Source organism: Gorilla gorilla, chromosome 9, assembly GCF_029281585.2.
Source record: "Gorilla gorilla gorilla isolate KB3781 chromosome 9, NHGRI_mGorGor1-v2.1_pri, whole genome shotgun sequence".
NCBI lineage: Eukaryota > Metazoa > Chordata > Mammalia > Primates > Hominidae > Gorilla > Gorilla gorilla.
Window position 1 is genome coordinate 18,690,619 of NC_073233.2, and position 13,910 is coordinate 18,704,528.

At 49.4% G+C, this 13,910-nt stretch overlaps 1 protein-coding gene across 22 annotated transcripts in view; it reads left to right on the forward strand.

Annotated features, from left to right (window-relative positions):
- Nucleotides 1-13,910, forward strand: part of MICAL2 (microtubule associated monooxygenase, calponin and LIM domain containing 2) — a 254,029-nt gene that overhangs the window by 149,959 nt on the left and 90,160 nt on the right. For 9 of the 22 annotated variants that reach the window (XM_055356264.2, XM_031007619.3, XM_031007624.3 and 6 more), the window contains 3 exons: nt 1,139-1,241; nt 3,868-3,925; nt 4,948-5,173. In XM_055356264.2, the coding sequence (XP_055212239.1) occupies nt 1,139-1,241; nt 3,868-3,908 (144 nt within the window). In that variant the 3' untranslated portion in view covers nt 3,909-3,925; nt 4,948-5,173. Of the gene's footprint in view, nt 1-1,138; nt 5,174-13,910 lie in introns of those variants that run through there. The other 13 variants (XR_004069309.3, XR_004069312.3, XR_004069308.3 and 10 more) reach the window with 4 other exon arrangements.

A 13,910-nucleotide genomic window follows, 5' to 3' on the forward strand; every position in this document is an offset into this window, starting at 1 on the left:
GGGATTGAGATGACTCACAGATAAAGAAGAAAGCCTCTGCTTCCTGGTGTGGAGGGTTCTTTTGCTTCAGTCTGTTCCACAGCCTCCGGGGTGTGTCCCATTCCAGATGAGCTCCCAGGACAGTAGCCATGCTGGCTTCTCATAAGAAGCCTGGAAGAGCTTGCCCATGTGGCAGGGATGGGGTGATATGCTTAGCCACACAAAAGCCACATGGCCCTCTGTACCTGGAACCCACCTGGCCACAAGGTGCTGTTTGCAAGAATGCCTGGTATAGGACCGACCCTTCTACATTTTCCAAGTCCTCTCCCAGGCTCTCAAAGTCAACAAAGTGACCAGCCCACTGAATTCATAGATAGTTTGTGGAAGCATCTCTTCTGGCATCTCTTAGCAAATATCTTCTCTCGGGCTTGATTAATCATCTACCACTAGCAACAACCCATAACTTAAAACTTTTTTCTAATTAGCCAAATATATAGGTTCAGTGTAAAAACATGGGAATGAAAGAATATAAAGAAACAAAGTTAAATCACCTGTAACCACTCTACCCTGAGAAAACCACAGTTGACATTTTGTAACATCCCTTTCCAGGCTTTTTTCTATGTGAATGTATTTTAACCAAAGTGGAATCCTATGCCTAGAGTTTTATATTCTTCCTTTTCTTCACTAACTGTATATCAAGAATAGTTTCCCATGACATTAAAAATCCTGTTGGAGCATAATTTTTAATGCCTTTGGAAGATTCTAGTCTATAAATGGTCAATAATTTACTTCACTACTTCTGTATTACTGGATCTTTACGTCGCTGGAATTTTTTATCTTACAAATGTTTTTACAGTGTATGCTAGTATGCATATTGTTATCCATATTTCAAATTATTTACTTGATGTATATCATTAGGAGTGAGATTGCCGATCAAAAGGCATGCATATTTTTGAAGGCTCGTGACTCCTGTGGTCAGTTGGCCCCTAGAAAAGTGCCCGTGTTCAGCACCGGCTTCAGCATGAGTCGGGGGGCTGAGATTATTGTGGGGGCTGGTTGCAGGATCTGGCGAGTTCAGTTTGTATTGGCTGTTTGCTTTGTTGAAGTAGTCCTCTGGAAGACTTACAGACAAATGCCCTCATTTCCATCTCTTTCTCAGGAGGAGGCAACATGGCAAGAGCAGGAAGCCCCTCGGAGAGACACTCCCACCGAAAGTTCTTGCGCAGTGGCCGCCATTGGCACCCCGGAAGGCAGCCCCCCAGGTATCTCCACCTCCTTCTTTAGGAAGGTGCTGGGCTGGCCCCTCAGGCTGCCGAGGGACCTGTGTAACTGGATGCAGGGACTCCTGCAAGCCGCTGGCCTCCATATCAGGGACAATGCTTACAACTACTGCTACATGTACGAGCTCCTGAGCCTGGGGCTGCCACTCCTCTGGGCGTTCTCTGAGGTCCTGGCAGCCATGTACAGGGAATCTGAGGGCTCCCTCGAGAGCATCTGCAACTGGGTGCTCAGGTGCTTCCCAGTCAAGCTCCGCTGACATGGCTGGCTGCCCCAAAGTGCCTTCACATTTCCAGGGAGGCTTCAGATGGCAGTGCGTTTGCAGTTTGCTCAGGCTCTGGCCAGGAAGCCTAGCATTCTCTAAGCAATTAGCTCAAAGCCAAAGAGTTTCACATGGGCCACCTCCGCCTGGCCTTATCAGGGTGAACATCTACTCATGGTGCTAGGGCCAGGGATGATATGAAGGATCTTTTCTATAGCTTTGTACTTATATATATATATATATATATATATATATGCACCAAAGTGAGCCATACTTCTGGGTTTACATTTCAATTTTTTTAATTTTAATTAGCCTAGAGAAAGCATTTTTTTCCATGAGTGTCAATTTTTCTAAACATGGGTTTGAAGCTTATAACCAGTTTTATAAACCCCTTGAACACTGCAGTGAGTTATCAAAGCCACTGCCTGCAAAGTGGATGATTTAAGATTTTACACACATGAAAATGAGTGTGCCATCTCCTGACCAGTGCCTTTTGACTTAGGTACCCAGATGCCACTTGTCAGCAGCAGGATACTTTTTACAACACGAAAGCATAATTATTTTAGAAGAAGAGAGTAGAAGGGCAGAATAGAATTCAACTTACAAAAGCACGGAGTAGTGTGTGGTTGGCTGTTAATCTGTCCCCCTGGGAGGAGGACTGTTTTGCTCCCTTGTTTTGATGTTAAATAGTAGCTTAAAGGCTTTACCCCCCGTACCAACTCACAGCCAAATGACAAAGAACCGTGGGGTTTCAACAGATTCTACAAACATGCATTTTCCCTTCCCACTAATGGGCACTGCAGGGAAAGCCCATTGGCATTTGACCATGGAGCTGATGCAGTGCCGAAGATGAGCTCTTTCAACTGATGGCATTTTAGCCCCTGTGGCTCCCAGCACATCCCCCAGCCCAGGCTGCAGGCTGAGCCAAGGCTGTGCAGGGTCCATATTGGTCAGGCCAAGTGGAGTGGAAGACTCTGTCCACTTATGTGGTGTCCTTTGGGACTGGGGGGGTTTGTTAGCACATCAGGCTATTGCTGGGAAGTGTGGCCTGCCCAGTGAGCATTGCCTGTGGACATCCTGACTGCTTAGCTGCTCCGCTGCCACACATATGTGGTCAAAACAGAAACCATTTTCACACTGCCCTGGGAAAGGAATGGGTCTGACCTCCAAGGGTAGCTCTACCATATCTTGACTGGCAGGGAAGGCTGGGAGTGGAAGCTATTTATGGACTGATCCAAAGGAAATATGCATTAGTAAGGGTAAAAATGAGCATGCAGGTCCACCTATGTTCTTCACTCTGGGTATCTAGAAGAGTCCTCAGCTCTCCCTACTCCACGCTGCCTAGACATACACAGCTGCAGGGTCTGGCTGAACAATCAAGGGGCTGCCAGAGAAAGGCCATCTACGGTGCGCAGTGTATCTGGAGTTGCTGGGCCCAAGATAGCTCTGTGGAGTTATCACTAGAGATGCCTCTGGATTAACTAAGAGGTGTGCCTGGGTGTGGGTGAGGAGTCAGAACCTTTGAGAGCTTTGAGATGACAGTTTCTATGGGGCGGGAAGAAGGAGGTGCATTTCTACAAACACTTCCCTGAAATCCTTGGGAAAAACAGAGGCATGGCCGTGGCCAACTCTGTGGGAACTGGCGCCTCTGTCCTTGTTGGCACTGTTCTCAGTCCGATGACTTGCATTGTGTTTTCTCCAATTTTTGCTGGGATTTTAATGTTCAGCATGGTGGGAGGAACCCTTGATTCCTTTTGTTTGAGTATAGAAAGTAAATTTTCGAGGTCATGATGTGAACAGCCATGTTATTGTGATTATCTTCAGCTCAGGATAGGCTGAGATGCTTTGTGGAGTGTTCCATGAAGCCCGAGTCGGAATCTCTGACTGTCATGTACAGCCATAAGGAGACTGGTTTGAATTACTGTGGTGAGACAGCGTGTGCCTGTCAGAAATCTGAGATGTTTGTATGCTCTGAGACGTTGAACCTTTCTGGTGGGCAGCACCAACACCCAGAGGTGGACCCCAGAGGATGAATGCCTCTAGGCCTCCGCAACATATTCAAGAATGAATAGGAGACGCTAGAGTAAAATGGGGGCAGAGAGGATATCAGGGAGCAAGATGCAGACTGTGTGCATCCACTCTTGTAAACAGGTAGCTGGTCACAACCAGAAAGGTTCATCTCTCCTAAGCAAACAGCGACTCTTTCAGAGGAAGTTTCCCTCTTTCAATCGTTGCCTTATTTTCAACTCCGGTGCCTTCTCGTGATGTTAATCATTTCCTTTTTTCCCCACACTAAGTTCTCTTTTCTATCTTTCTCTCTCTTTCCAATCTTACACCATGGCCATCAGTTCATTTCAGCCTTCCAGTGCTACACCCACTTCTTGGCTGACACACTTCTGCTCTAAGGTGACTGGTTTTCTTGCCAATTTTCAAAGAGTGGTACTAACCCCCAACCTGCTTTCCGCACCCCGTCTTCTCCGCCAGCAGTACTGGTTGCACTAACTGTGAGTGTCCTGCATACTGATGGACTCATTTGGTGGCATGGTTGGCTAACAGCATGGCGGGGGGTGTTCAGCTTGAGACCCATGTCTGTGTTCATTTCCTGTGGAGCTGGCAGCCTGGTCTACCCCAAGTGCATGCCCCGCCTCTCCTCTCTCCCTTGGGTCTGCCTGCGTGCATGCTTCTCCAGTTGCGCCTGCGAAGCTACCTACTTTCTTGGGAGGGTCGACCTTGATCATGAAACAATACCATGAGGGGGCCTCTGTCACCTTTGAAAAGAACACTTTTTGAGCAGCCTCAAAAAGCTCATACATACCAGCGCCTTCTTAAATTGGCTCTAATGTAAAGATTGTTAATCTCATTTATCAAAACCATAGGTGATTATCTGGAGGGATTTAAAAAACTTAATTACTCTCAGGCCTTATCCCAAGCTTGACACATGCTCTGTAGGTTGAACACATAATCACAAATATTCTAGCAAATCCTGCCTTGGTTGCAGCCTGCACTGTAGACCCAAGGGTTTTGCTGTGGCTCTTCTTATCTCCCTTGGCTCATAAAGCCCCAGATGATGCCAGAGCTTCAGTTAGAGCCATCATCATCCCAGGCAGAGATATCTTTGAGAAATGACTCAGTTCAGCCCCAGGCCCCTGTGACTCTGCTTAAAGCACACATTTCTGCTGATTCTTGTACCTGGGGCAGCAGGATAATCACCAACACACTCTTAACGAGAAACAACACACCAAGCACAGTGGAGCTGTCCTAGGCAACCCTCGCGGTCTCAGGCTGCAGTGGGCATCTGTCCTGCATGCAGCCCAGACCACCCTGACCCCCGGGCCTGCCTGCCTGGCCCTGCATGCTGCACGCTCACTGCATTTGTGCAGATCCTGGCCAGTACGAAGTCGTTGCTCTTGTCTTATCTTCTCTTACAGAGTCTCCCTCCCTTTATAGAATGTCAACCAAAGAGTGCCCTCCTCCCCTCTCAGCCTCCTCTTTAGCTAGCCTCCCCATCTCATCACAACGCATGTCTGTGACCTTTGGTAATCATTTACAGTGCCACACGGAACCCTGTATTTTGCACACAGCAAAACAAACAATGTTTAGCTTTATTTATGGTATTTGATGCTGTAAATGGAAATAAATATTGTTCTTTATAAAGCTCATTGTTTCCTCTCTTCTTTGCCGTGGAAGCTTCTAAAACCTCACACACACGGATTGGTGTAGGGGGTTCACTTTCCCTAAACTGCTGGCGGGACTTGCACTTGAGGTAACACAGGACTCTCTGGGGCTGCGCTGGGCACTCTGAAAGGAAATATTACCCCTGGGTAATATTTGGAAACTGTCACCAATGCTCCTGGGCCAGGCTTTGGGGTCTCTTTCTTGAACACTCATTGTACTTTGCTGTTCTAGATGCCGGGCATAGTGGGTGAGGGTCAGTGTCCCCTCAGCGGTTAGAAACAGACTGTATTGACGGCTACCTTTACCCGTTTCCCCCGCACACCCAAGCGTGGCTCTACAGGAGAGCTTTCCCTATGAACCTTACACTAATTTAGGTTCCTATTCAGCAAAGGTTGGTCTGGAACCCTTCACGCTGGTGCACAGCTGAGTGGCAAGTGGAAGGTAAGGAGGAAGGACTGGGCATCAATATTAGGATGGCAATGAAGTTGGAGTGTGCTCATCAGATGGAGAGCCACTGCCATCCTAAGAGACCTCTCCTGTCCCAAAGGCTCAGGGTATTCGGTGTCTATGGTGTGAGGCCCTGCCCTAGCACCACCCTAAGTATAGTATTCATGGCAGGCCCCGGGCACCTCCAGGCTGTGTTTAAGGGAAAGATTTGGAGCCTCACTTGGCTATCCTGGGCAGTGCCAAAGTCATCTGGTCCTCAGCCTCCCCTGGGTGGGATGCCTGCCATTTCCTGGCTGGGTGTAGCTGGGCTTCTGACACTGGTATGAAAAGTCACCTGTGAACCTCATGAGGTCCCCGGCACCTCCAAATGGGTGTTCCTGAGGCTCTGGTCTCTGATGCCTGGATCTACCTTCAGAGCTGCCTCAGGTCATGACCAAGGGTTCTGTACTCTTACCTGGGTGATATATTCCCACTTCCATTCAAGGAGGGATGTTAGGGACTGTAAGTCAGGTGCTGGGCTGTGCAAGTGACTCATTCCTTTATGCATTCATTTATTCAGCAAATGTTTGTCCTAGGCCTTATTCTAAGCCCTAGGTACAGCAGGGAACCATGCGAAGTCCCCACACCTCCCTGCACCTTAGAGATGTGGCTCAGTATTGCTGTACTAGATGAGATCTGTTATATTTAACTGTGCATGTGCTCATTTGTTTGCTCAACTCTGTGATATTTCCTGAGCATCTACTATGTACTAGGAATACAGCAGGGAGTAAAGCAGACAAAAATCATCACTTTATTGTCAAAGCGTGACACCCCAAGTGATGCTTCACCAACAAAGGAGTCCGTGTTCACATTTGAGGAATATTTTGTGCTGATCTTGCCAGTCCTCCCCTGCCCTGGAGACTCGCAGGATTCATTAGCATGTCAAGTCTCTGAGGCATCCTCATAGGGAAGTTTAATCAACTTTGTGAAAGTCAGCTGTCCCATACTTATGTGAACGTTTTGTTTTTGTTTTGGTTTGCTTTTTTTAATATTGCATTCTACATACATAGTTTTGGTAGACTAGTGTTTAATTCAGAGATATTGGATTAAAGACTTAGAATTTTAAAAGGAAAACCATATAATTAAATATTAAATGGAATTAAGTATTGATTAGATATGGGGTGATAACCTTCTAAGCATAAATCCTCTAATAGGAAGAACACCACACAGGGAAAACATGACACAAATCTGATTATATACATTTTTAAAACTTAATGTAAAGTAATAAAATATTAAATAGACCATTAGACTAGGGAAAAATATGAAAAGAAGTTCATTGCATGGTATTTTCAAAGTTCATTTAAAACAGATGTTCCTGGGCACCTCTCATAGTGTAGATGATCAGTTAATATTTGTTGATTAAAGAGTCAATGATAAATAGGCAAAGGCTATGAATAGGCAATTTACACTTAAGCAAATTTTAAAAGTAAACACTAAAAAGAAAAAGCAAGCATTTACAAAAGTATTCCTACTTGGTTTTTAAAGAAAGTAAATTAATTATGGTGCACATGGGCCAGGTGCGGTAGCTCACACCTGTAATCCCAGCACTTTGGGAGGCTGAGGCGGGCAGATCACTTGAGGTCAGGAGTTCATGACCAGCCTGACCAACATGACAAAACCCTGTCTCTACTAAAAAAAAATTAGCTGGGCATGGTGGCACACGCCTTTAATTCCAACTACTTGGGAGGCTGAGGCACGAGAATCACTTGAACCCAGGAGGCAGAGGTTGCAGTGAGCTGAGATCATGCCACTGCACTCCAGCTTGGATTACAGAGTGAGACTCTGTCTCAAAAAGAAAATAATAAAAATTATAGTGCATCTACTGAATTAGTAAAGAAAAAAGTAAAACTGTAAGAAAAAAATATGAACTTCATCCCAAGTATTGAGTAAAAAGTAAACTGGGAGAATCTTTTCCTGGGAAGCATTATGGCAACCCTGATTAAGATCCAGAAAAGGGCTCTGACCTCTTGGCCTAATAATTCTACTGCAGGGAATTTATCCTGAGGAAATAATCCAGCAGAAGAAATAAATCTCTGTGCAACTTGAATGTGTAAGTCAGTCAGGCAGAGTGGGTGGGCTGTTCCCCTTTATTTCTGTAAATGCATTCATTTTTACAACTTAAGAAAAAAAAGGCTTAAGTAAGTAAAAGAAGTTACCGCATCTTTTACTGCCCCCCAGCCAGCTGTTATATAGGGAACATTTTCTCTGTGCCAGGTACTGGGCCAAGAATTTTATGTGCAGAACTTCATTAGCTCTTCACCTCCTTGTGGTAACCTTGCGGTCAGTACTGATGTTAAAGAAGCTCCTGATACTAGGGAGGCAGAAGCAAGTCTAGAGCCACATTTTCCACTGTGAAGGGACTGAGTCCCACAGCCCAGGCCAGGAGTCAGGTGCCTGCTCTAAGAGGAACCTCGGTGCATGCTGAGGGCCTGGGCTCCACCAAAGACCAGGCTTTGCTCCCAGCAATTGGTACTGACTCAGTGGCACTAGACAGGTCCCTTTTGTGAACTGGGGCTAAGGATGCCTCTAGTGTAGGGTTTTCCAAGGTGTTTGACTCTCAGGACAGCAAGATCTCTTTGCCATGTTCTAGATGGCACTTTCCTGATTTTGCACAGCATAGAGCGCCCAGAGGAAAACTTGTCGGGCATTCTCGATTAACTGGGGCTCAGAACACCTGACAGGACACTTTCAGGTTGGGAACTAGACAGCGGTCTTGATTCACACTGGTGGCACCATCTGTTTTCCTCCAGGTTTCTGATTCCCCAGCCTTCTTAAAGGCAACAGCCACCTCCCTTCGGACACCCAGGCCTCAGCTCTGGAGCTCCCCTTCCCTCCCAACACCTGCCGGTGGACTTTGGTTTTGCCTTAGTGAGTGCCTGAGTCTCAGCAAGGAGGGGTCATAGGCTCTCGCTTTGTGCCCAGCTGCCCGCTTGCTCCACACCTGATGTCTATTGGGCATGTCCAGCCCAAATGTCCACTCCAACTGCTGATTTTCCCCCAAAACAGGCTCCGCCCTTAGCCTTCCCCATTTCTGGAGACTGCAATTCCCCTTTTCTTGTTGCTCGGCCCAAAAGCCCTGGAGTCATTCTTGACTCTTCTTTGTCTTGACCTCACACGAAATCCATTAGCAAATTTGAGGAATATCCAGAACCTGTCCATTCCTCACCACCGTCACGCTAACCAACCTCCGCCACTGTCATCCAAGTTATTGCAGCCACCCCTCTGAGGCCTCCTGCTTCTCCCTTCACCCCTCAACCTCCTCAACAAGACAGCTGGATTGTCCTTTTATTTATTTGTTTGTTTGTTTTGAGACAGTGTCTTACTCTGTCACCTAGGCTGGAGTGATCTCGGCTCACTGCAAACTTCACCTCCTGAATTCGAGTGATTCTTATGCCTCAGCCACCCGAGTAGCTGAGACTACAGGCACCTGCCACCACAACCAGCTAACTTTTGTATTTTTAGTAGAGACAGGGTTTTGCCAGGCTGTTTTCGAACTGCTGACCTCAAGTGATCCTCCCGCCTCAGCTTCCCAAAGTGCTGGGATTACAGGTGTGAGCCACTGTGCCTGGCCTGGATGATCCTTTTAGAATTTATGTCTCACCGCTGCTCAAAACTCCAGCAGCTCTCCAGCTCACTGCATGCAAACGCCAAAAGCATGATGGATTCAAAGGGCTCTATGGGGTCTGGCCCCTACTCTGACCTCCTCTTCTACTTTCCCTTACACACTCTGACCCAGCCACGTTCTCTCTTAGAGCCTTTGTGCTGTCTGTTTCCTCTGCCAAGAATGCCCTTCCCTGGCATTTACATGGCTGAGCCTATCCTTTATTCAGATTTGTCCATGTGTCCCCCAATCCCCACAGTGAGATCTACTTTTAGTCCCGAGACCTGCCCTCCCCAGCAGTCCTGCTCCCCCTTACCCTACTAGACAGTTTTTCCACTGCACACATTTATTGCCTTCAACATATTGTGTAATTCACTCCTTTATTATATGTCTTGCTTATTTATGTTTTCCAACCTTGCTGGAATGCAAACTCCATGAGGGCAGGGGTCTTGGTTGCCTTTGAATGCTTGTATAACCCCGACAGAATAGAACTTAGCACAGAGTGGGCCCTCAAAAAATATTTTTAGGATATATGCCCTCTGGCCTGGACCTCAGACTGCAGAACATGCAGCCATCTCGGGCTGGGGAAGGTCTGGCTGGCATCCAGCATGGTTCAGGAGGGAGATCTGGAGGAAGAGAAGTCTGACATTGTGTGTCCTGGCTGCCACTGCAGACCCCCTGATTATGAGAATGGAGTTTTGATTTTACTTCTATTTTGCCTTCTGAGGGGCATCATTGTCATGTACAACTCTTGGGAGAGCTGGGTCTGCACAGCAGCAGGTGGGCCTTGGATGCCTCCTCTCAGGGACAAGCTGAGGTTGGCAGCAGAGAGCAGTTCCAGCAGCATCCCTTTTGGGGCATCAAGGCCCAGGCCACTGGCCTCACACACATCCTCTGTCCCCTCTTCACTGTGCCTTGCTCTGGGGTCCTGACACAGGAATCCAGGTGGCAGATGTGAGACAAGGGACAGGGTGGGGAACACTCCACCCACCATAACCTGGGCTGGAGGGTGCGGCCCCCATGCCAAGGCATATGGGTGGCTCAGCATGGCTTTGATCCCCTGAGCCCAGTTATCCTGCAAGTGCCTATAACTGAGACTAAGAGAGGCTGCCTGCCCGGCAGCAGAGGGGCTGAGGAAGTAGGGGACCCACCCTCAGATAAAGAGGCCAACTCGGCCGGGCGCGGTCGCTCACGCATGTAATCCAAGCACTTTGGGAGGCCAAGGTGGGCGGATCATGAGGTTAGGAGATCGAGACCATCCTGGCTAACATGGTGAAACACTGTCTCTACTAAAAATACAAAAAAAAAAAAAAAAAAAATTAGCAGGGCATAGTGGCAGGCGCCTGTAGTCCCAGCTACTCGGGAGGCTGAGGCAAGAGAATGGTGTGAACCCGGGAGGCGGAGCTTGCAGTGAGCCAAGATTGTGCCACTGCACTCCAGCCTCGGCGACGAGCGAGACTCCGTCTCAAAGAAAAAAAAAAAAAATAAGAGGCCAACTCTTCCATTTGTAGGAGCCTAGAAGTGCCAGAAGATCAGATTTTCTCTTTTCCCAGCCCCAACCCACACCAGGCCCTGGCTGTGACTTCCTTGGGGACATGTGGCAGCTGGACGGGGATTGTTTGCTCAGTGCTGGGGTCTTGCTGCTGCTCTGGCCAGGTTCTGAACAGGAGGGAAGGACGGTGGGCCCCAGGCTACTTCCCTTCCTGCTTTACAGGGTTGCTGCTGGGCTGCCTTCCGAGAAACTTAGAGTTCTTCCTGCCCTCCTCATTCAGAGGAATGCGGGTATAGGTCCTGGCTGTGCCCAAAGCTGAAGGCTCACAGCTGGCCAGACACAGTGCCTGTAGTGTCAGAAGAAGAGGGAAGAAAAGAAGCAGGTTCCAAGAAGAAGGCTCCAGACATGCTGCTGTTAGCAAAGAAATTCAGCTTCCCTGGTACTCTGGAGCCTGCAGAGCTGTTGGGAAGATACAGCGTGTGCCCCCACCCCTCACCTGAATGGAGGAGTCCTGGTGTCCAGAGGGAGCCATGTGCTGAGGGCTGGTGCCAGATCGCCAGCCATCTGTGGCAGCATTTCCCTGTGTCTGGCCCAGTGTCCAGGATGAGGGCTTCGTGGGAGGAGCAGCTCAGCTCTGCTGAGGGCCGTGGGGAAGGGGCTGAGGCTTGGCACTGCCTGTCAAAGCTTGCATCTTCCTCAGGTTTACATTTTAATTTATTGGTCCCTGCACAAAGGCTACTGCTAGGGCCAGCTAGGGCCCCTTGAATGACGCCATCCACCCTGGCTTGTGGGCAGTGGAGGGTGTGTCCGTGTGTATCTGCACACCTACACACACGGGCCAGGTCCACTCCTGGAAGGAGTACAGCAAGGCAGGACAGCCATGCCCCAGGGCAGAGGAGCCAGAGGCCCAAGATTGCCCATCAATTGGTTCACCCCCTGGAGATCCGTGGACTCCTGTTCCCATGACTGCACCCTGAGGGGTCACTCTCAGAAGCCCCCATGAGGGCAGCCAGCCCATCTTGGCACCTGTACCTTTTCCCTAAAGGGCCACACACTGAAAAGGACTTTGGCTCTGGCATCGACTAGTCTCCTTCCCAGAGCAATTGTGACATACCCTGGCAGTGGGTAGAAGGACTGCCTGCCACAAGCATCTTCCTAGGGCCCTCCCTCATCCTGCTGGGGACTTGTAGTGTCCCCTCTTATAAGAGGGCAGGGAGGCCACTCTGCTCAGAATCCCAGATATCTGCCTGTGTGTGCTCAGATGCCTTCCCCGCCCTTCTCTGGCTGGCTCTGTATTGAAAAGGCGTATCCCTTGCAAACTACATTTTCCAGCTCCCTTGAAACTGGCTTACTGTTAGTTTTGACTGCTGGACGCGCTGGTGCGGGGCTGGAGGGCAGGATCCAAGGGGAAGCCAGGGTGTCCCTCCCAGCTCCCTGCCTTGCAGCAGTGGCAGTGTTGTGGCCTCTGGGCTCTGGTGGCACCAGGTCTTCTCCTTGTCCCTCTGCTGTTGAGGGACAGTGGCCTGCTGCTGCTCCTCTCTGGGTTGCTTCATCCCTGTTTGGCTTTTAGCTCTTCCAGCACCATTGCAGTTCATTTCCTGTCTGGATGCTTCTGTTGAACTCCCTGGCTTGGCCCTGTCTTCCTGACTGGATCCTGATCCTCTTAGTTTTGCCGCTTTCTTTCTCAGCTTTTCTCTGCAGAGAGAACAGTGGACAGTGGCCAGAGATGGCTCTGGCCATTAGGAGCTGTGTGACATTGGTCAAGTGTGATAACTCCTCCAAGCTTTGGTTTCCTTTCCTGCAAAGTGGGGTTAATAGCAGCACACAGGAGGCCTGTTGCGTTGTCATCTCCCTGGGTTCTGGGGGTGAGTGGAAGAGTCTCAGACTTGAGTAGAAAGCAGCAGCAATTTCACCCGCAGAACCAGGGAGTGCCGCGCCTCTCCATAACTCTGCGGCAGGGGCCTCGCCAGGAAAGGGCCTCGGGACCTGGCTGTTGGGAGCCGTGTGTGAGGACAGACGTTTCCCCAGACCCTGCCTGGCTCTGCCTTTCCCAGGCTCACAGGTAGGCCTTGGACCCGGCACTTAGGATTTTTGGAGTCCTATCTTTTGTCAGGGAGCAGGTATCTGGCCAGAGCTGAGATGAGGCTGAGGTGCTCAGTTCTGGGCAAAGCTGCTTCGTGCCACAGGCTGGCAGCAGCTGCTCTGCAGGGTGCTGGATCCTTCTCACCCATGACTCCTAGGTACCTCCTCTCCTGTCATCCTCCAGCCCCCATTAGAGTCCTTCATTCTCCAAATGAGCAAAGATGGCTTCAGGCAAAGTCTTAAAGAGCAGCCAGCCTCAGGGAGGCAGCAAGAGGGCTGGTGGTATGGGCATGCAGCACAGGTGAGCACACCTGGCTCTTCACCTGGGGCTGGCCACAGGTGCAGAGGCTCTGTGCCCAGCAGCCGGAGGCCCAGCTGCGGTGATACCCAGCACTGTGCACTCACTGGCTGGCCTGGTGGGTGTTCTCTCTGGACTCCAATCTTTTCCACTCATCCAGTGAGGATGCTAATACCATTCTCTTAGGGCTGTTGGGATGCTAGGGTGGATGAAGGCATATCGGCACTCGATGAGTCAGTGTTGCTTTTGTTACTGTCATTAGCATTATTTCCAGTATTTGTACTAGTGCCACTAGTATTACTTCTGTTATATGCACACAGACGGAGCTGTCTGGGAATGAAAAGAGATATCTGGAAGTAGCCACTTGACTGGAGGAATTTCCTCGTGGAGGTGGCACTGAACCCCATAAAACCCAGCAGTAGCCATGGCCTGAGTGTTAGACTGCAGAAGTCGGGGAGGAGACTGGCCTCCTTTGAGGCTTTTTGCCTGGGCACATTGGCAAAAGGGGGCCCAGAGGAAGTACCAGCTTCTTTTTTACAGAGTCTCTACCTCAACACTGCTGCCCCTGCCCTGATGTCTGGGTTCACTGTGAGAGACGCTGGCCCTGGCTCTGTGCTCCGAGAGGCCATCTGTCAGCCGTGCCCTCCACCCTCCTGGAGCCCAGGGAGCCAGGCTGAGCCCTGGCCTGTTCCATCCCTCCATGGAAGGAGGAAAGAGAAAAGCAGGACACTGGGTGTTCCTTACAGGTTTGGTCTGG